The 22,288-nt window shown below is 32.8% G+C and overlaps 1 protein-coding gene and 1 pseudogene across 2 annotated transcripts; both read right to left on the bottom strand.

Moving 5' to 3' along the window:
* Nucleotides 1-2,795: 2,795 nt before the first annotated feature.
* Nucleotides 2,796-3,982, bottom strand: LOC109337688 (annotated as a pseudogene).
* A 12,831-nt stretch (nucleotides 3,983-16,813) lies between these two features.
* LOC109337690 (potassium transporter 2) lies at nucleotides 16,814-22,046 on the bottom strand. 2 transcript variants are annotated; one of them, XM_019574716.1, is made up of 10 exons: nucleotides 21,964-22,046; nucleotides 21,486-21,633; nucleotides 20,898-21,132; nucleotides 20,575-20,817; nucleotides 20,445-20,495; nucleotides 19,919-20,179; nucleotides 19,248-19,300; nucleotides 18,996-19,113; nucleotides 18,334-18,588; nucleotides 16,814-18,159 (listed from the first exon to the last, which is right to left on the bottom strand). In XM_019574716.1, exons 2-10 carry the CDS (start codon nucleotides 21,522-21,524, stop codon nucleotides 17,042-17,044), a joined length of 2,373 nt encoding a protein of 790 aa, XP_019430261.1. In that variant the 5' UTR covers nucleotides 21,525-21,633; nucleotides 21,964-22,046; the 3' UTR covers nucleotides 16,814-17,041. The 2 variants fall into 2 exon arrangements, with proteins under 2 accessions (XP_019430261.1, XP_019430260.1); XM_019574715.1 differs by lacking the exon at nucleotides 21,964-22,046 and adding an exon at nucleotides 21,759-21,868.
* Nucleotides 22,047-22,288: the final 242 nt, after the last annotated feature.

The raw sequence follows: 22,288 nt of genomic DNA, 5'->3' as shown, positions 1-22,288 counted from the left end.
GAATGGGTTTTGTGATAAATAGTTTAATCCCAACCACGAATAGAAACTATAGTTTTTGGATTAATGAATTGTGTGAAGGGTGAGAAATGTTAGTGCCAACATAGTATCATTATTTTCATTCCACTTGAGGACAAGCATGATGTAGAAAATAATGTTTTGACACGTTTATATGAGTAGAAAAATTTGTGGCATCAACAACATAGTCTAAGACAATCACTCGTTTGTCTCTAGTAAGTCGTTTTCCTAGTTTAAGAATTAGTTGTAATTGTACTTAAAATTTTAATTTTTTCACATGATATTTCTAGAGAAAATAGAATAACTTTATTTAGTATTGAGTAATTGGGTCGTGTGTTTGAAATCCTGACTTTTCTTTATGCAAAACAAGCCTTGATTCTATTTAGTGAAAATGTGAAAGAAAGGCAGGAAAAATCCATTTAAACATTTTCTATGAGGATGAATGAGATATTGAAGTACCATGTATTATTCTGTTAAGTATATCCATGACACACAACTTTTGGCACATTTGTATTATTTTGAGAATCAAGATGTGTTTATGGCAACATTGATATCTATATGTATATCATTAGAGTCGAACACATCTTCACATTTAACTCGATTTAACACGATGATTTGTAATATTTATAGAATATAGAAGTATATATAATTTAAAATAAATTATTTAACAAACTAAAATTTTAATTTAACTTTAACTTATTTGATTTATAAACTAAATTTTCTAAACTAACTGCATAAAACGAATTACAAATTAATTTTGAGTTTGTTGGATTGATTTTCTCCTAAACATTTTTTGTGTAGAAAATATCTTGACTGTATGAAAAGTAGAGCAATAGATATATAATTTAAAGTAAGAGTTGGTCTGGCCCGACCCGTATTGTTAAAATGGCTCAAAATGCTAACTCGACCCATATTTTGTAGGGCTGGCCCATTTCCCCCCTCCAAAATGTATATAATTAAAGCTTTTAAACAAAAAATAATCAACAAACTTGATAAATGTCTTTTAAAACAAAAAATCACAAACATAAGTCCACAATATTACAATAGCAACATAACATTTTAGCTTAAAACTTGTAAATTCTAAAGAAGAAACCAACATAATCTTAAACTTTTAGACTATTAGTACACAATAAAACTTCTAAGTCATAAATTTCAATTTTTAAATATTAAATGCTCTGTTGGAAGAAGATGTCTCCCCTTTTCTATTATTATCACCATCAACGTCTTTGAAATCTTCTTCTTCATCATCATCTGCGTTATGTATATGATTAAATTAATATATGCTTATAAGAATAAATAAATAATTAACTAACAAATATATGATAACTGTACTGAAAAAAAATAAATTACATTCACAAACAAAACCATTCAACCAATTCCGTGTACAAATCAAAGCTTCCACATTTTTTTGATAAAAGTCGACTTCTATACTTGTTAAGAACATGTGAACCAATGCTAAATGCAGATTCAGATGCAACAATTGTAATAGGAATATAAAGCAAGTCACAAGTCATAATTGATAGCTCTGGAAATCGACTTTTATTTTCTTTCCACCACTGTAACACATCCAAATCATTGTTATCTTTAAAATTTAAAGATACCTCATCCAAATAAAGATCAAGTTGTGACTTTCCCGTTTTTGTGGCAAGTTGCATCTTGTGCCTATCGAGTTCCTATTAAATATTTCAGAAATAAAACATATTAATAACAAATATAATTCAAGGTATCACTAGCTACCTTCTGAACCTCTCACATACTTGATGCTCTCCCTGATTTTATACAAGGTATCACTAGCTACCTTCAACCCCTCTTGAACAATTAGATTCAATATGTGTGTAGAACAACGTACATGAAAGAATTGTCCATCACAAAACAATGAGTTTTCCACAATAAGCTTATTTTTCAATTGCTCTTGCATGACATCATTGGAGGAAGCATTATCTAAAGTTAGAGAAAAAATCTTTTTGTCTATACCCCATTCATTAAAAAATTCAAGTATCTTCTTAGACAATTCAGATCCAGTATGAGGGGGAGGCATGTGACAAAAGTTGATAATTTTACTTCTTAGCTTCCAATTTGAATCAACATAATGAGCAGTCAAACAAATATAACCCTCAGTTGTACAAGCTGTACATAAATCAGAAGTTAGAGATATCCTAGTAGGAATGCTAGACATCTCTTTTTTAAGCTTGTCTTTTTCTATCATATAGATTCTCATGGCATCAGCCTTAGCCGTATTTCTCGAAACATGAATAGAATCTGGATTCAAGTAGTTAATTAAGCATATAATCTTCTTAAATCAGCAAATTTAAAAGGTAAATCATGTTCAATAATTGCAGAAGCTAACATATCACGTACCACCATTTGATCAATCTTTCAATCTTTCGAGACATCAATTTTCCTTCCTTATCCATAACTATTTAACCAATATATTTATTCATTGATCCAGTTAACCCTGGCTCCCTACCAGACAAAGAGAAACTCACCATATATGGTCATACATCATTCATAGAGCCAATAATAGAGATCCTTTTTTTTTAATCTTTTTGCAATGATGAAGTCTTACATAAGTGAAAACTTCTATGTCAAGATTACTATAATTTCATTTGGCCAACAAGGAAAATAAAATATATACTTTTCATTCATGTATAGAGCAATTACAGAGCTGAATATCTATCTATATTGATAATTGATGACTAATTAGAGTTATTGGGTATATGAATAAAAGAGAAAGTTTTTCCTTCCCAGTTCCAACCATGCTATTCATGATTAATTGCCCTTCAAAATGAGAACAGTTTGGTAAAGAAGTTCTCAGTTTTGGAATTCTCTAAACATGCTACATGAACATATCTTCCTAACTTGTCTACTTGCCTTGGCTCTCCCGTGGTGTCTTTTTTGCACACCTTGCATGTTTTATAAACCCACCCTCTTCAACATATTCTCCATCCACTGCTCAATTCAAAAAAAAATTGTTTTGGTTAATTAAATTAATCATATGGAAATAATGTTTGAAAATTCAAGTATAAGCTTTGAAGGCGTACATTGGTAAAGAATTAAAAGTGAAGGTATATAAGTGGAAAGAGCTTATTAAGGTTTTTAGATAAAATATATCATGGTATATCATTTAAAGTTTCTCCTTCTATTACTAAAATAAGAAGAGAATCTTACATATATTATCATTTGCCAAGAGGAAATAAATAAATAAAGAGTATAATACTTATGTACAAATAATATAAAGATTTATACACAATCAATATATCATCTACCATTTACTTGCATTACTTTTATATTGAAGAGTTAATTATGATTAAATATGAATTGTGAATAATGTAGTGATAGTGTAAAAATTTCTTACCTCAATATATACATTATCTTCTCATATAAAAATGTTGACTAAATGACTAATTGAGTAGAGTAAGGGATTATGTCTAGTTTGTCTCAAATATAAGAATACATTTTATAGAAAAATAAGTTAGTACCTTCAAAGTATGATTTGAAGAAATCCTTGTATGTCCCACCAATTTTCCTTCTAAGAGCTCCATGCTACACAAAATAAGAAAATTTAGTTAGCTTGACTAAATCACAAAGAATGAAGATACACGACATTTGATATTTTATGTAAACAATATGTCTTGTAATAGTATACCAGTTCCCTGCTCATATTTTCTCCAGACTTTGTGGCTTCTCTGGCAGATCTCACTTGAGAAAAATCAAGAGCTTCAGTAACACTGCTAAACAAAGATTGTTTGGTTTTCTTTGGTTCTTCCTTCTCTTGTTTTGCTGAAACTGAAACTTTAATGTTTCTATTGAACCTCCTACTAGTGATTTTATGTGCAAGTCCTGAATTTGAAGGGAAACCCAAGTCCCATTTTATCTATTATTATTGCACTTTATTATGAACATAGACCCTTATATTAGTGACCTTTCTTCTTAGCATTTGAGCCAAGAAATGAAATTGCAGCCACATGGGTTTTTTCAATTGTCCATAGCACTTCTACCACTCACAAAATATGGTGGCTAATACTACACTTATGTGACACCATGGGAGACTCTTAAAATGAGAGTAGGGAATTCAGTGAAGAAGATCTTTGCTCCTCATCTTGACAAAGTTTTGATGAAGACACTAACATCACCAAAAAGAAGAAAATGATGATTACTTATAAAGACCAAGAAGATTGAAGTTTCAAGACAATTAGTCTAAGTCTAAAGAGGTACTTCTATCATATACTCTTTAATACACCAAAGTAATAATGCTCAAAATATTTTAAAAGAAATTGAAACACTTCAAGTTTTTAATTGAAAACATTTTTCAAAATATTGTGTAACAAGTTACTGAAATTTGAGTAACAGGTTACATGAGTGAAAATCAGTTATCCAACAATATTTAAATTGGAGTAACCGATTACTCAAATTTGATTAACCGATTACTCTAAGTGAATTTTAAATTCACTGTTGGACAGAGAGTTTGAGTAACCGATTACTCAAGTGAGTAACCGATTACTCGATGTAATTTTTCAAAATGTAACGTTTGGGTAACCGATTACCTACTTACTGTAATCGGTTACTGAGAGCTGTTACATCAGTTTTTCAGATTTAACACTCAAGAGTTTTCATCCCAAATGAAATGTCTTCATTCCAAACAATTCCTACTCTTTCATGAATGGACAATGACTGATTGGAAAGTCTATTTAAAGGCCTTAGAACTCACAATGAAAACAACTCTTACACAACTCTTTTATAACTCTTTCACACTTTTTTCACAACTTTCCTACACTTTTTTGAAATAGTTTTCTGCACTTCTAGCAACTTGAACTCAAACTTTCAAAGCTATTTTTCTGAGCTGCTTGAAGTAAAGTGTTTTAAAGTTTTGTAAACTTAAATAGCATTATTTACTAAGTATACAAAAGAATTATTGGATTGCAAGTGATATTTCATTTCATACTTGTAAAGGCAACCCAAGTCATCATTGTAATTCTTCATTCATTGTAAATAATTTCTTTCACGTGGTGTGAATAAAAAGGGGATAGAGTTACTTGGAAATGTGTTTTCCAATGACATAAGTATTAGTGAGTGTGTAAGGTACATAGAGATCTCGGGGTGAGATATTGTAATTACAACTCGTAATATTTAGTGGAAAATCTCTTGTGCTGCAAGAGTACTGGACGTAGCCTTCGGTGGACAAGAAGGTGAACAGTATAAAATCTTGTGTATTCTCTTCTTTCATTCTCTCTTACCTCTTTGATTTATTCTTGTTTATTTTCTGCAAAACTCTTAATTTTACAGAAAAAGTGGTCATAATTGCTAGTCAACTAATTCACCCCCCTCTTAGTTGCAATCTCAGTCTTACAATTGGCACCACAACTTTTTTTGAGTAAGTTATTCTCAAAACTGATCCTACATCAAAGATGGTCGCAAGATCATTCGTAGGAGAAGGTTCTAACATAAATCGTTCTCCAAGTTTTGTTGGAGAATGCTATGACTTCTGGAAAATCAGAATGAGAATATTCATAGAATCCCAAGACTTAGATATATGGAACGCAATTGAAGAAGGACCCTATGAACCCTTCACAGTTATAAACAATATCAGAGAAATAAAGCCTAAATCTTCATAAAATGATGAAGACAAGAAGAATGTGCAATATGACCTAAAGGCAAAGAACATCCTCACTTCTACCTATGAAGCACGAATTCGTCAAACACCCTCACGTGTCGGTGTCCGACACGTATCCGACACGAATACGCTCAGATTCGCGAAGGATACGTATCCATAGAGTATCCAAAAATTAAATAAATAAAATTAAATAAATAAATATTAAGACACGTATCCGATTCGTTTTCAATAAAATATAGGATATATGAGTTCGTTTTCAGTAAAATATATGATATATAGATTCGTTTTCAATAAAACATGATAAAATAGATTCGTTTTCATTAAAATAGGATAAGATATATTTGTTATGGAGGGTAATGATTTTAGGATAGATTCGTTTTCATTAAAATAGGATAATATAGATTTGTTATGCAGGATAATGATTTTAAATTTCCATTATATTTTTTACTTTGGATATTTTGATTCACATTTATAATTTTATCATATTTTATGTGTTTTTATTATTTTATACGCGTATCCTCGAACGTATCGTATCCTGTATTTTGGAAAAAAATGCGTGTCGACGTATCGGATACGTATCATAGTCGACACATGTATCAGTATCTGTGCTTCATAGCTTGGAATTGATGAGTTCTTTAGAGTATCTAACTGTAAATCCGCCAAGGAAATGTGGGATACTCTAGAGACCACACATGAAGGAACGGAGGAAGTAAAAAGGTCAAGGCTAAACACTATCTCTCAAGAATATCAAATGTTTCGAATGAAACCTGAAGAGAAGATACTGGATCTTCAAAATAGATTCCCCCATCTTACAAATCACTTTCTTGCTATTGGTAAGGTATTATCTAACAGTGACTTGAACTTGAAAGTTCTAAGATCACTTACTAGAACATGGCAACCAAAGGTAACAGCTATTTCTGAAAAGAAAAGTTTATCGAAAATGTCTCTGGATGCGTTATTTGGAAAATTACAGGAACACGAGTTAGAACTCAGCCAACTGGATCAACATGAAGAACAGGAGAAGAAAAAGAAGAATATTTCTCTCAAAGCAAAAATTGACAAATATGAGTCATGGGAGAATAAATCCGATAAAGAAGAGATAGAAGGCATGAGTCTCTTTGTGAAGAAATTCAGCAAATTCCTCAAAAGGAATAAAGGTGGTAGAACTGGACAAGTAAGAAAGTTCACCAAGAACAATGATGCATCTACTTTAAAATAGAATTTTACATGCTTCGAATGTGGCAAGACTGACCACATGAAGATAGATTGTCCAAATTTGAAAAAGAATGCATTCAAGGGAAAGAATGAAATAAAGACCGGAAGGAGAGCATACATAGCTTTGGAAGACAACGATACCAGTTCCGCCTCTAAACCAGAAAATAAGGAACAAACACATCTCTCTTTGATGGCATCTCATCATTCTGATGATGAAGAGGTAAATGACTCAAAACTATATTCTTCTGAATTACAAACTACATTCAATGACCTGCATGATGAGTACATCAAACTCACAAAAATGTTTTTAAAACAGAAAACTGAGTTAGATTCATTTAGAAATAAACCTTCATCATCTTCATGTCAAAATTGTATTGCTCTTGAAAACAAAGTTACAACATTAAATCTTGAACTTAATAAGTTAAGTAAGAGCATTAAAAGTTTAAATAGGATCGTCAATGATCAACGACACTCAGCAGATCGAAGAGGTCTTGGTTATTCAAAAGGCCACGTTTCTAAGAAACCTAGTGTCCCAATTAAGATAAACTTTCACAAAGGATGTATTCATGATCATAAACATAATAATGATAAAACTATGATACATAACTATCAACCCACATGTATATATTGTAAACATCATGGGCATACACCAAACACTTGCAAAATTAGAAAATATGGTGTATCCCTTGGTTATTATAAATGGGTTGAGAAATGTGCTAACCATATAGGACCCAAAGAATATTGGGTACCTAATAAAACTTAACCTGTTTTGCAGGATAATTTGGGAGCCGTTTGCAACCTATGGTATTTGGATAGAGGCTACTCAAAACATATGACGGGCGACAGATCAAAATTCTCTATCTTTACTCCAAGGACAAATGATATGTCACATATGGTGATAACAACAAATGAAGAATTCTTGGAGATGGTAGAATTGGCAAGCCTCCCTCAACCATTATAGAAGGTGTGTTATATGTTGAAGGACTCAAGCACAACCTTCTTAGCATAAGTCAACTATGTGATAAAGGCTTCCATTTGGCATTCTACCTAGATAAGTGCATCATAGAAATTAAGAAACATCATGACTCTCAACTAGTTGGTAAGATAATAAACAATATATATATGATTGATATGAATTCATCTTTACCAATAACATGTTTAGTTGCAAATGATAATCATGATGCATGGCTATGGCATAGGAGAATTGCTCATATTCACATCGACCATTTGAACAAACTCATAAGACCTATTCTTAAGAAAAACCCCTATGAACTCTTTAAAGGTAGAAAACCAAACATTTCTCATTTGCATGTATTTGGTTGTAAATGTTTTATTTTAAATAATGGAAAGGATAACTTGGGCAAGTTTGATGCAAAAGCAGATGAAGGCATCTTCCTAGGCTACTCTCTTACGAGTAAAGCTTACAGAATTTTTAATAAAAGAACACAAGCCATGGAAGAATTCGTTGACGTATCTTTTGATGAAACCAATTCAGAGATAAAAGATGTGATAACTCTTGATGAGGAAGAACTGCCAAGTTCTTCTTCAAATGAAAGTTCTATTATTGAATCTACAACTGATACTGAGCAATTGAAAATGAATGATAACCCACCATCTTAAGAGGAGCATACTCATTCAGATTTACCAAAGAGTGGAGAACTCATCGATACCATCCAATTGACAATATTATTACTGAATTAAATAGGGTTTCACAACCCGACGAATGCTTGATAAAGCTTGTCTTAACATGACCATTGTCTCTCAAATCAAACCTTCCAAAATTGATGAAGCAATCGAGGATGAACACTGGATTCTTGCTATGCAGAAAGAATTAAACCAGTTTGAGAGAAACGAAGTTTGGGAACTTGTTCCTAGACCTAAATATAGGCATGTTATTGGAACTCGGTAGGTATATAGAAATAAATATGATGAAAATGGTATTATAGTTAGAAATAAAGCTAGACTATTAGCCCAAGGATACAACTAGGAAGAATGTATCGATTTTGATGAAACCTTTGCTACAGTCGTTAGACTTGAAGCTATTAGGCTATTACTTGCATATGCTTGCTCTTTGAATTTTCAGTTATATCAAATGGATGTAAAGAGTGCTTTCCTCAACGGCTACATTCAAGAAGAAGTGTTTGTTGAACAAAAGAAGAAGTGTTTATTGAACAACCTCCTAGTTTTGAAGATTACAAATATCCTTTTTATGTCTACAAATTAAAGAAAGCTCTCTATGGCTTAAAGCAAGCTCCTCGCGCATGGTATGTAGATCGTCACTACTCTCTTCATAAAGAAAATAAATCATCATACTCTACTTGTTCAAATTTATGTAGATGATATTATTTTCGGTTCTACTAATGAGTTGTTATGTAGTGATTTTGGTAATATGATGCAAGGAGAGTTTGAAATGTCTATGATGGAGAAGTTAAATTACTTCCTTGGATTACAAATCAAACAGCTTGACAATGGCATTTTCATAAGTCAATCCAAATACTGCATAGATTTGCTAAAATGATTTGACATGGATGGATGCAAGCAAATAGCTACTCCTATGGGATCTGGAACTTATATCGATACAGAAGAAGCATGAAAATCCATCGAGATATCAAAGTATCGAGATATGATTGGATCTCTTTTATACTTAACTGCCAGTAGACCTGATATCATGTTTAGTCTGTGTCTGTGTGCTCGCTATCAATCCAAACCAAAAGAATCACACTTAGTTGTTGTTAAGAGAATCATGAAATATCTTAAAGGCACAACTAATGTTGGATTGTGGTATCCAAAAGAAAGTATATGTGACTTGGTTGGATATTCAGATTCAGACTTTGTAGGATGCAAAAATGAGAGGAAAAGTACAAGTTGTACGTGTCATATTTTAGGGAATGCTTTAGTTTCTTGGTCATGTAAGAAACAAGCATGTGTAACCCTAAGCACTGCTGAAGCTGAATATATTGCAGCAGGTAGTTGTTGTGCCCAAGTGTTGTATCTTAAGCAACAATTACGAGATTAAGGTTTAGATTTGGGTTGCACTCCTCTAAAATGTGACAATACTAGTGCAATAAACCTCACAAAGAATCTGGTTATGCATTCAAGAACCAAACATATTGATATAAAGCATCACTTCCTTAGGGACCATGTCCAAAAGAAGGATGTGTCTGTAGAATTTGTTTATACTCATAATCAACTAGCATATATATTCACTAAACTTTTGGCAAAAGAACCTTTCTATAAAATTAGACGAGAATTAGGCATTCTTGATGAAGCATACTTATCTTAAATGTTTATATATGATTATATGTATGCTTCATTATATCTATTTCATGTCTACTTGAACTTAAATGTGTTTATTTATGTTTAAAAATTTCAATTTTTGGGTTAAAAATCATTTTCATAGCTTAATTTTGCCTAAAAATAAGTTTTTCTGGGGTCAGTAATCAATTACACTGGAGAGTAACCGATTACAGGGATGAACAGTGTATTTCAATAACCGATTACTCAAAATGAGTAACCAATTACTCTGAGTTGATGTTTGAAAAGTTTAAATTTTTAATTTGAGTAACCGATTACTCAAAGTGAGTAACCAATTACTCAAAGTGAGTAACCAATTACTAAAAGTGAGTAACCAATTACTCTGTGCTGTTATATATGAGTTTTTTCTGTTTTTTTTTTACTTTTTCAAATTCATATTCCTCATCAACTCGTACTCTCTCTTGCTCAACCCTCTCAAACCCTAAAATCTTCGTTTTTGATCCATTTTAAGTGATTTTTGTGTCTATTCTTATCACATTTTCACTTTTGAACACTTCTAAACCTTCATTTTCGTGTTTAGTAACCTAAATAAATAAAAACCCAAAATCTCCAAAACCTCAAAATCTAAACCTTCAAAACCAAAAATACATGGCTTCCTCTTCAAAAACCAAGAAGCAACGCACCTCCACGACTCAAAAGAAGCAAGGAACTACTTCTATGGAGTCCAACCCTCTGGATCTGGAAAGGCTTCTAGCTAATGAGGAACAACATAAAGTGTTTGAAGAACACTTCCATGGATGCATTATTTTTCACTCCAAAATTCGGTAATGTTGGAAATTTTGAGTTTGAAGATTTTCTTTTCCCTTATCTTTTACGTCAACAAAACCTTTTTGATTTTTGTTCTGAGACAAAAAAAAAATTTATCCAGAACTTGTGCGAGTATTTTACTGTAACATGAACTTTCGTAAAAATCGTCTTACTTCATATGTCAAAGGAAAAGACATTGTTTTGGATCTTAAAACTTTTAGTTCATTGTTGTGTAATATACCCTCTCAAGGTAGCATAACGGGTTATGAGCTTGTGTGTGAATGGGATAATTATGATCGGAAGGATTTTTATCATACTTTATGTAGACTTTCAAAAAGGGAAATAGAAATGCGTAAGCAACAAGGCTTTGGCGAAACCGTCAAAAACCGAGACATCCTATCTGCTGGATATCTAAAGCTTGAGGACCGATTGCTTCATTATTTTTTGAGCTATGTCATCTTACCAAAATTTTCAAATCATTCTCAAATAAGTGTCATAGAACTCCAATTGATGTATGCTTTAAGTTTAACATCAAGATCGATTGGGCTCTAATGATAATAAGACAAATGTGGAATGTTAGAAGTACTCAAAGTCCTTTGCCATATGCAATCCTCATAACCAACATTCTTCAGCATTTCGGTGTTTCTACAAATGGTGAAACAAAGGTGCCTCTGAATCTTTGAGAAAGCCAAATTGATGTGGAAGTGATCCACAAAATGGGTTTCACCCAAGATCCTCGAACTCGCACCTACAAACATAAAACCGACACTGCTGTTGCTGAACCATCTGAACTTGAACTTCCTAACCCTCCTGAACCACAACCGTATGAGTTTCATGCTCAATCATCCTCATCTGCTGTCATGCCTACGAACCAAATGATTATGGATGAGTTATTTTCTCTCTAAGGCTACATCACTAACCGGATGGATGCTCTCGACTCTCGTAACCAACAAATCCAATATGAATTTCATTGCCTCTCCTCTAGGATGGATAGCATGGATATTGAAGACAATTTTGAGCATGAGTCTTAGAATATATGTTGTTATGATATTTTTTCTGATTGTATTGCTTTCAAATTTTGGACAAATTTTTAATTATGCTTATTTGTTGTTTTTAAGTTATTGCTACATATTCTTGGACAAGTTATTTTATGATGTTTTGTGCATTATTGTTCCACTCCTGGATACATGTTTGAAACATCTTATCTATGCATTGCAATACTTGTTTATCTATATATTGATCCATACATGAGTATATGATATCACATTGATATATCTTGATTACATAAGTCTATGTATGCTATATATATTGTGCAAGAATCTCTTTGTTTTTCTACTTTTTGATGAAGTCAAAAGGGAGAGAAAAGTTGGGGGATGTATTTTCTGTAAAATTATTTCAGGCACATTACTCCAAAAGAAAGGGGGGGCATACAAGATAGAGGGAGCATACTCAAGTCAAACTTCAACATATCTCAAAGTATGCTGCTCTCAAGAAAACTACACTGTCAAAAAGATCTTTGCTCATGACCTTGGCAAGGTTTTGATGAAGACACCAACATCACCAAAAAGAAGAAAATGAAGATTACTTATAAAGACAATTAGTCTAAGTCTAAATAGGTATTTCTATCATATACTCTTTAATATACCAAAGTAGTAATGCTCAAAATATTTTAAAAGAAATTGAAACACTTCAAGTTTTTAAATGAAAACATTTTTCAAAATATTGTGTAACAAGTTACTGAAATTTGAGTAACAGGTTACATGAGTGAAAATCAGTTATCCAACAATATTTAAAATGGAGTAACAGATTACTCTAAGTGAATTTTAAATTCACTGTTGGAAAGAGAGTTTGAGTAACCGATTACTCAAGTGAGTAACCGATTACTCAATGTAATATTTCAAAATGTAACGTTTGGTTAACCGATTACCCACTTACTTTAATCGGTTACTGAGAGCTGTTACATCAGTTTTTCATATTTAAAACTCAAGAGTTTTCATCCCAAACGAAATGCCTTCATTCCAAACAATTCATACTCTTTCATAAAGGCACAATGACTGATTGGAAAGCCTATTTAAAGGCCTTAGAACTCACAAGAAAACAACTCTTACACAACTCTTTTATAACTTTTTCACACTTTTCTCACAACTTTCCTACAGTTTTCTGAAATAGTTTTATGCACTTCTAGCAACTTGAACTCAAACTTTCAAAGCTATTTTTTCGAGTTGCTTGAAGTAAAGTGTTTTAAAGTTTTGTAAACTTAAAGAGCATTATTTACTAAGTATACAAAAGAGTTATTAGATTGCAAGTGATATTTTATTTCATACTTGTAAAGGCAATCTAAGTCATCATTGTAATCATCCATTCATTATAAATACTTTCTTTCATGGGTGTGAGTAGAAAGGGGATAGAGTTACTTGAAAATGTGTTTTCCAATGGTATAAGTATTAGTGAGTGTGTAAGGTACATAGAGATCTCGGGATAAGATATTGTAATTACAACTCATAATATTTAGTGGAAAATCTCTTGTGCTACAAGAGTACTGGACGTAGCATTCGGTGGATAAAAATGTGAACCAGTATAAAAATCTTTGTGTTACTCTCTTCTCCCTTACCTCTTTGATTTATTATTGTTTATTTTCTCCAATATTATCCGTTGCACTTTAACTCTTCATTTTGCAGAAAAAATGGTCATAATTTCTAGTCAATTAATTCACTCACTCTTAGTTGCAATCACAGTCTTACAAATTCTCTCTCTTCCACTTCATGTTCAATTGAATTAATAGTTAAAAATTCCCATTCGTAAGAATGATGGTGAGAAGACCCGACTATACTGATTTACCAGATTTTGTAGGTTTCATTGAATCTAGGATTGGGTTCAATGTATCTAGTCAATTGTGTTATTGATAAATAAGATATAACTCTACCCATTCTATAATCACTTTTTCATCATGATCGTATGTGTCTATTTAATCGTGTTAGAGTAATGTTATTCTTTTGGTCCAAAATATCATTGAACCTCTAAATTTTTTTATTATATATAAGATTAATTATGTCAAATTACATATTCATAATAATAATTATTATTATTAATTAATATGCCATCGAAAAAATAATAATTAATATCGAAAATATCTTATCTAAAAAAATTGCATTATATTTAATGAAATTTAAGATCGGATTCAAGCTCAAAGATTAACTCGATTAATATTTATGGTCCAGTTAGTTTCTGGTTTAATGTTAAGTTCATGTTTAAAAAATAATTCGATAACATTTAGAAGTTACTAAGCATTCATAATTATTTATTCACTTTTTATATTAATTGAATATTAGTTTGGTTTTCTACTTCATATAATTATGAGTAGTTAGTTAATAACAATTATTAATTGATAACTTCCATAATGGTACAAACTATGAAGGTTTTGGCTTGTTCTCATAAAATGGACTAGTTAGGTAACGGTCAAAATAAATTATTAGTTTATGTAATATTAGTCGTTTTGAATTTTAGATACCGAAGCTACTTCATTATTAGTTTATGTAATTTTAGTCGTTTTGAATTTTAGATACAGAAACTATCTCATATCAGAATATAATTTATCATTTCTGGTCAGTAAAAACGTGATATGTGTGCTATTTTGTTTATTTTTAAAAATACTTTTATAGAAAATGATCAAACATGAGGGGGACCGATCACTGACAAGAGATGATAACTTATCTCTTCATATCAGGAGATACTTCATTCCCTTAGTTTTTAAACCTCTTATATTTTTATTCATTTAATTATTTTCCGTGTATCACTCATTTGAATTTTATTTTAAAATCCAAAGGGCTAAACCAATGGCAAGATTTGTCAATCACTTTGTCAACCGCTAGTCAACAGGTAGAGGAAGAGGAAAATTCATGTGGATAGTGTAGTCAAATTATACTATCATATATTTAGTATATGTTTCAAAATATTTACGAAAGTAGTGTAATTTTTAAGGAACTCGTGGATGAGATCCACGACTTTGAGGAAGTTGTGGACTAGTAATGTGACTTCCCTGACACATTCTCTCTCCTCCATGGAAGTCGTTTTTTTCATCCACGACATTCACTTTTTTTTAGAAGTCGTGTACCCTAAAGACGATTTCCATTGTATATAAATAACAAAAATGTTTTCTAGCTTAGTGGTTCTTGGTTTACAGGGTAACCTAGAGGTCCATGGTTTAATACCTATCAAATGTTTTTGTTTTTATTTTTTTATAATGTTGACATATATTATTTGTACAATGACTCTAATTACAATGTAAATCAAGAACCACCAGACTATAACACATTTTCGTTATTTATATACAATGAAAATCGTGTTTAGGGTACACAATTTCTAAAAAAAGTGAAAGTCGTGGATGGAAAATACGACTTTCATGAAAGAGAGAGAATGTGTCAGGGAAGTCGCATTCCTGGTCCACGACTTTCTCAAAGTCGTGGATCTCATCCACGTGTTCCCTAAAAACTACACTACTTCCGTAAATATTTTGAAACATATACCAAACGTGTGATAGTATAGTTTGACTACACTATCCACGTAAATTTTATGAAAGAGGAGTAATGTGAAAAATCTCAGAACAAAATTTCCATAAAACTAACTACAATCAAGTCTCAGTCCATTAAATGAGATTTTATATTTGGATCGAGACATAACGTTTCATCATACATTACGTCTATTTTATCTAGGGTTGAGAACATGTCAGAGCGAATATCAAGGGTCTTTTATATAATAGTTTATATAGATTAGGTCAACCAAGATTTTTTCATAAATAAATCAAACTCAAACTTTTTGAAAAAATTATTTAGTTTAACATGTGAGGTTTTAAGTCATTCAAAAAGTCTATTAAACCTAATAGACCGACTATTTAGTTCTATTATGTAATAATAATCATATTATACAATTTTAATATAAGTTATTATATATGTAACATATTAATCTATTTAAATGTAGACATCATGATATATTTCAAGAATATAGTATAATAAGTCGTTAAATAGACTAACAGGTTAGACGGCTTTTAAACTGGTCATACTTAGACTTTGAAATTTTTTAAATAGGCTAACAAATCAGACTCAAGCTCCTATATGTTATATAGGTTCGATATTTTTAAGCCAAAGTCTGACCTGATCTATTTCCATCAATTGTATCCCCTCTTTCCTATCTTCATAATCCATATATTCATAATTTTATTTTGTTTATTGAGTCCACTCTTCCAACACAATATTCACTTCTCTACTACATTAATTTTATTCTCTTGTTAACATTTTAATATCAAATAACATTGTGAGTCTTAGTTTTATTGTGAGTCTCATGGGAATGAGGTAAACTAAATTTCCTTTAAACTTGAGTAACACATTTCTATCATGACACTTGAACACTTGATGCACTTGGACATTCACTCCCCTTGAATCTTGTGATTTATATTTCTCTCAATCTCTTCATGGCTCAATATTTATATTTATTGACTCATCACACTCTATACTCACAAAAAATAACTATTGGGACTAAAATCACCCAAAAAAAAATAAAATTAAAATTACATCTTAATACTAATAAGACGTCGACTTAGTAGTGTAAGACTTTATTAAATCCTCAGAAAATCAAAAGGTCAAAACTTTAATTCATATGAGTAATATATATTAGAGGGACAACCACACACCCAAAAAAGGTTAGTTCCTTATCAAAGGTGAGGGGTATCCGTGATAATATAAAAAAATCACATCTTAATCTTATTTAAAATTGTAATACAACAAAAAACTTTTGATTAAATATTTTAAAGTATAGTAAAAGGTAGTGTTGAAATAAATGTGAGAATATTTTTCTTTTATAAAATATAATAGGCAGTTGCAATACTTTACTATTCAATCAAAACAAAACAAACATTAGTATAGAAACATTAAAGTGCCTTCTAAAATTTCAAAAACATATCTTAAAGACACATAGCTATGAATTCATGTATGCTTACAGAAATAAGTTTGTAAGGGTAGAGTCACTCAATTAACAAAATGCCTTTGCAAATTGCACAATGCTCTGCCATTACAACAAATATATATCTCTATCACAAACATGCCAAAAAAAGAAAGAAAACTCTAGTTACATTACATAGGACATGTTCTACAAAATATAAACCATGCCAACCTCCAAAAGAGAAACTGGTGGGACCTTAAGTGCCACATCTGGGCCTCTACAATTCCTTCTCAAGAAATTGTATCCATAGTTAAGTGCCAATTTCTTCATCATAGATGAACCTTGTTTTGCCTTCACATGAGAATGCCCAAGAATGAATGCTATCCCAGCTTCTTGAGCAGCATTAAGATCTTCTATCTCTTCCTGCATTTGGGTACCTATCTCAGACCTTTTGTCACTGTCAGGATCGTCGTCAATTGCAAACCTTACCCGTCTCTCGGCTGCACCCATTGGTTCCATCTCAATAACATCTGTAATACTTTGTACAGTTGGGAATTCGATAGATACACTTGCTGGTTGCAGACTCTCTTCAATCTCGTATCCTGGATGGTTGGAGAAACCAGCTGTTCCGATCACAGTTAATCTATACCCAGATGATTCATTAGAGTTTGAAGCGTCATCGTCAATGCTCATGTTACTCTCGCGTGTTCGATACCAATCATATCGGATAAAATCAGCTAGCTTTTCAACTAGTTCAGATTCAAAGGAATCAACGTCCTGATGAACATCGCGATATCCGTACCTGACTATACACCTGTAGGACCTATGCGCAGCAGGTCCTACACGGCCTACAAGGTACCTCTCAGCAAAAGTGACATGAGGGACTGGCACTGATTTTACGCACACGAAAACAAGGATGCGGTGAAATGCCGGGAGGTTGGTGACAAAGCGGGAGAAGTTAGCTGGGATACCGGTTGTGAGATCGGTGAACACTAGGCCTATTCCAGGGACTCTAGCAATTCCAAGGCTTGGACCTAAGGCTAGAAGCCATTCTAGTGACACTTTGTTGTGTAGGTCATATTCATATTTCTTGATGGTTGCATAGTGCCAAATGAACATTGTAATCATAAGGATGAGGGCCAGCAAGATAGGGAACCAGGCACCCTCACGAAACTTTGTCAGTGAAGCTGAGAAATAAAGCAGTTCAATAGAGCCGAAAAACATTAGGAAACAAAGGGCTATGAAAGGGGGTTTATGCCAACAAAGTATAATCACCAAGGATGTAAGGCATGTTGTCACAAGCATCACGGTCATCACTGCTAACCCTGCAACAAATAAAGATAGATTTATATTGGTACATGTCATTCCAATTAACACAGCAAGCGATTCACGTTTATCAGACTTTGAACTAGCACCAGGCAGTGTGCAGAGAATTTCAATTTCTCAACAATACAGCAAAAGCCATGATCCATTTATGCATGCATAAACATGTAGCTTACCAGATGCATTTCCCATATGCTTTGTGTCCCTAAATCCAATGGTCACAGCAATGCAGAGGATCATGAGTATCCAATTGATCTCAGGAATGTAGACCTGACCGTGTATCTTATCTGATGTATGAACAACCTTAACTCTTGGGAAGCAACCAAGTGATTGGCTCTGATTTATGATAGAAAATGTCCCGCTGATGATTGCTTGGCTTCCCACAACAGAAGCTAGAATGGCTATGATAAGAACTGGCCACTTCACGCTTTCTGCAACACCCAAAAAACTTGCATAATTGTTTCCCCTATAATATGCTACCATGTTCATATACGCCAAGCAAAAAAACCATACATTATAAGGGAACTAACAAAGGCATTGCAAGTACATATATGCAACCATGTTACCACAATTTTTTCCATTAAGTTATACATGGGATCATACTAGCACTAATGCAGCGGATCCCATCATTAGAGGGTGAGCCTCAATGCAATGATAAGGTTGCTGCTTAGTAACCATGAGGTCACGGATTCAAATCCTGGAAAAATACTCTCCACTTGTGAGGGTAAGGTTGCATGCATCTATCATGGGCCGCCCTTTTTTTAATCTATGTGACTCTTCTAATTTTTATGCCACAAACTAATATTGCCTTTAAAAAGTGAGCAGGAACATGGAATACCTGGAACCGAGACATAGAAACTGATCTGGAGATTGGAATTATGATGTTGTGACAAGTAAGCAGCTTGGCCCATATATGCCAATATGAGTGCAGGATATACCAGAAAGGTGAATGCAATCTGCACATTACAGATCGTTAAGAACTCATCTCCAATTGAAATGGCCCTTCCTCGACACTATTAAGGAAGAACTTACTACAAATGTTCCAAAAAGAAAGAAGAAAATAGAAAATGTGAAAAGATTCTAAACCAACCTGAATGGCCATATATGAGAAATGGCCAAGATCTGCAAACATAGCTTCTGAGCCTGATAACAAGATCAACATAAAATAAGCCGTATATCTGGAAAGTACATTGGATTGAAGCAATTATGGGCATTTTACAATTCTCCATGTGAAATTCAAATCTATAGAGGGACATAGTCTCATAGTCATTGTGAGGGTAAACTAAATTTGTTCTTGAATGTAACACATAAAGCTCCTATGAAGTTATTACATGTGAAACGGTAAGGATATATCCACCCTTAAATCATTAATGTATTGAGATAGTGATGTTCTTTAGATTAAAATATTAACTGGGGACATAACTTTACTTGTTCACTTATTACAAAACACACTTCAGAGAAGTTTCTTCCTTTAATGTAAACAAGACCAGGTTGTTGACAACATTTGGAGGGGAATAAGTGATGGTTGAGGAGAAGTCGAGAATGGATTCAAAATTAAATGTAGAATTTAATCTATATCTTACTGAAATCACATTTTTTACTCGGAGGTTTCTCAAAAGATGCTTTAAATCTAAATTCTTAAGGCTTATAACTGCACAACATATGCATACTTGTAGAGAGACAGTACTTGAATTGAAGTGATATGTAAAGTACAGAGCAGGACATTAGATTTAGCCATATATATGAATTTCCCAGTCTTACCTGTTATGCACAGTAATATTCCACCCAGAGACATCCATCCACTTAGCTTTGTCTTCTTCAAGAACTTGAACATATAATACGGTGAAAGAGCCTTATATACGTGTCTGTTCCATTTGAATATATTATATAAACCAAGTCCACTGATGCAAAGAAGCCATATGAGCACAATTGGTGCAAAAAGGAATCCGACCCGATGTGTACCATAGTGTTGGAGTGCAAACAAACACACCAGTATGAAGCAAGTTATGGGAATCACAGCATCTGCATATGCAAATCAATTTAAGCCCAAATACAGAAACAAGGAAGTAATCCTGCCAATCAACTATTTCAGCTAGTATGATAAGCTATGAATAAACACTGCCGTCATACTACTGCTAGTGTCATTGCTCGAATTTTTTTTCCATATTTATCTTCATGTGACAGTTAAACAAAGATCTTGGCCATTTAATTAGAAGATGGTTGCATGGTTTAATACCACCGAAGTATCATATTGGGAAAAAAAATGAAAGACAGAAATAAAACTTACACTGGTGGTGTTGTCCAATATTTACTTCGAGCCCAGATACCGCCGAGAAAACTACATAAAAAAGTTTGATAGTTAAAAAATTGATAAGAAGCTATCTTCAAAAGATTGGATGATAAGGTTGATTAATTACCAGAAATGGCTGGGGTAAGCAGTCCATCCCCAATTACCATACAAGTTCCAAGAAGAACCACAATCAGCAGAGCTGTATGCAAGCACTTATATTTCTCGAGCAGTATCTTCAATCTAGAGGTATTTTCCTCTGGAGACTCATCCATCTTATATGTAGAGAGTGCTTCGTCGGCGTGTTGTCGATTTGGTAGGAGACTAACTCTAGCATGCCTACAAATCAAGGAATAAAGAGCAAATGTACCACCTGCAGAACAATAAATGAAAATCATCAACAAGATGAGAAGTAGCACACTGGCTTCCTTCATTTGTTATTCAAATTCTTACCTTCTCCATTGTCATCAGCTCGAAGCACCACAAACACATATTTGAATAGTGGCACCAATGTTAGAGTCCAGAAGACAAAAGAAAGGGCACCGAAAATCTCTTCATTGGTCTCTGAGTGTTCAATATCATCTGCAAATGTGCTGGTGTACACATACAGTGGAGAAATGCTCAAGTCCCCATATACCACACCAAGGCTTTGGTATGCTAAGAGCATAATAGTCTTCCAAGAATCCTTCTGAAATGCAATTCAGAAATTGACACTAAGGATTCAATCTATTTCATTAAGAATAAAATGTTATATGTCATGAACCATTTATCAGGTAACCTATTGCACCTATTGCAAAAGCCTCCCACCTAATCGGGCCTCGAGAAAGTCGCAGATGAAGAGGAGTTAAACCCATGACCTTCAGGCACAAGGCAAGCAAACTTACCGAGTTAAACTCATGACGTTCAGGTCACAAGGCAGACAAACTTACCATTGCGCCGAGGCTAACCCTTGCCATCAACCATTTATGGCAATGATTAATGAACAAAATCTATATAAACACATAACTTGAAGTTGAAATCTTCCAAGTTAAAAGCACTAACCTTTGAGATATCCCAACACTTCATTGATTCAAGATCCATCTTTTCATAAGCCCTCACTATTCTCCACTCAGAGGGTAACAGCTACAGATCTGCACTGAGGAACTGAATTCTCTATGCCTATGCCACAAAAACCAAAGGAACAAGCATTCTAGAACACAAAAGTAAAGGAATTTCAGAAACAAATTAAAACCACACTAATCTTGTCTATTACTAAACTCGTGCTAGCAAAGGTATAAGAATGAAGAACATTCATTCACTTTTGGATAAACTCACATGCCACCCATATCCCTGTCAAAAATTCTAGAAAAGTGAGCACAATATTTTTGTTTTCTCAAAAAATGACAGAATCCAAAATAGTAGTATTTTCAAGGTTCCAGCTTTCTTAAAAACACAACCTTATATATTATAATGATGGTGCAGAAGAAGAAAAAATAATAGATATAAAAATATGTGGAGTGCAGAAAGAATGCAGATATACCAGAATTGTGCAGAAGAAAACCAAGTGCATTTCATTCACACTAATCATTTAAAAATATAAAATATAAAAAGCATTTCTATGCCCCCATATCATATCTTATTCCACTTTCTTTTTATTATTAAGTTAATCCATCTCTAATTTTGTTAATTTTTTTGTAATGTGTGAATTTAACATGACTGACTAACTTCTTTTCTAACTTAATTATTTTCTTACCCAAACATCTCATATGAATCTTATCCCATGACTTCAACTTTTTTTTTTGTAATGCTAATATCCTAACAATAATTGTTCTCAAGAATTAAATTACAATTTTTTTTTATGTTTA

Source organism: Lupinus angustifolius, unplaced genomic scaffold, assembly GCF_001865875.1.
Source record: "Lupinus angustifolius cultivar Tanjil unplaced genomic scaffold, LupAngTanjil_v1.0 Scaffold_9_145, whole genome shotgun sequence".
Classification (NCBI taxonomy): Eukaryota; Viridiplantae; Streptophyta; class Magnoliopsida; order Fabales; family Fabaceae; genus Lupinus; species Lupinus angustifolius.
This window is presented reverse-complemented; position numbering and strand designations above follow the sequence as displayed.

Coding starts and splice junctions, on each gene's coding strand:
- LOC109337690 (XM_019574716.1), bottom strand. CDS start 21,524: ATGGATCTTGAATCAATGAAGTGTTGGGATATCTCAAAG. Junction 21,133..21,485: donor AGTGTTGGGATATCTCAAAG/GTTAGTGCTTTT, acceptor ATTGCATTTCAG/AAGGATTCTTGGAAGACTAT. Junction 18,160..18,333: donor GCATATGGGAAATGCATCTG/GTAAGCTACATG, acceptor TATTTGTTGCAG/GGTTAGCAGTGATGACCGTG.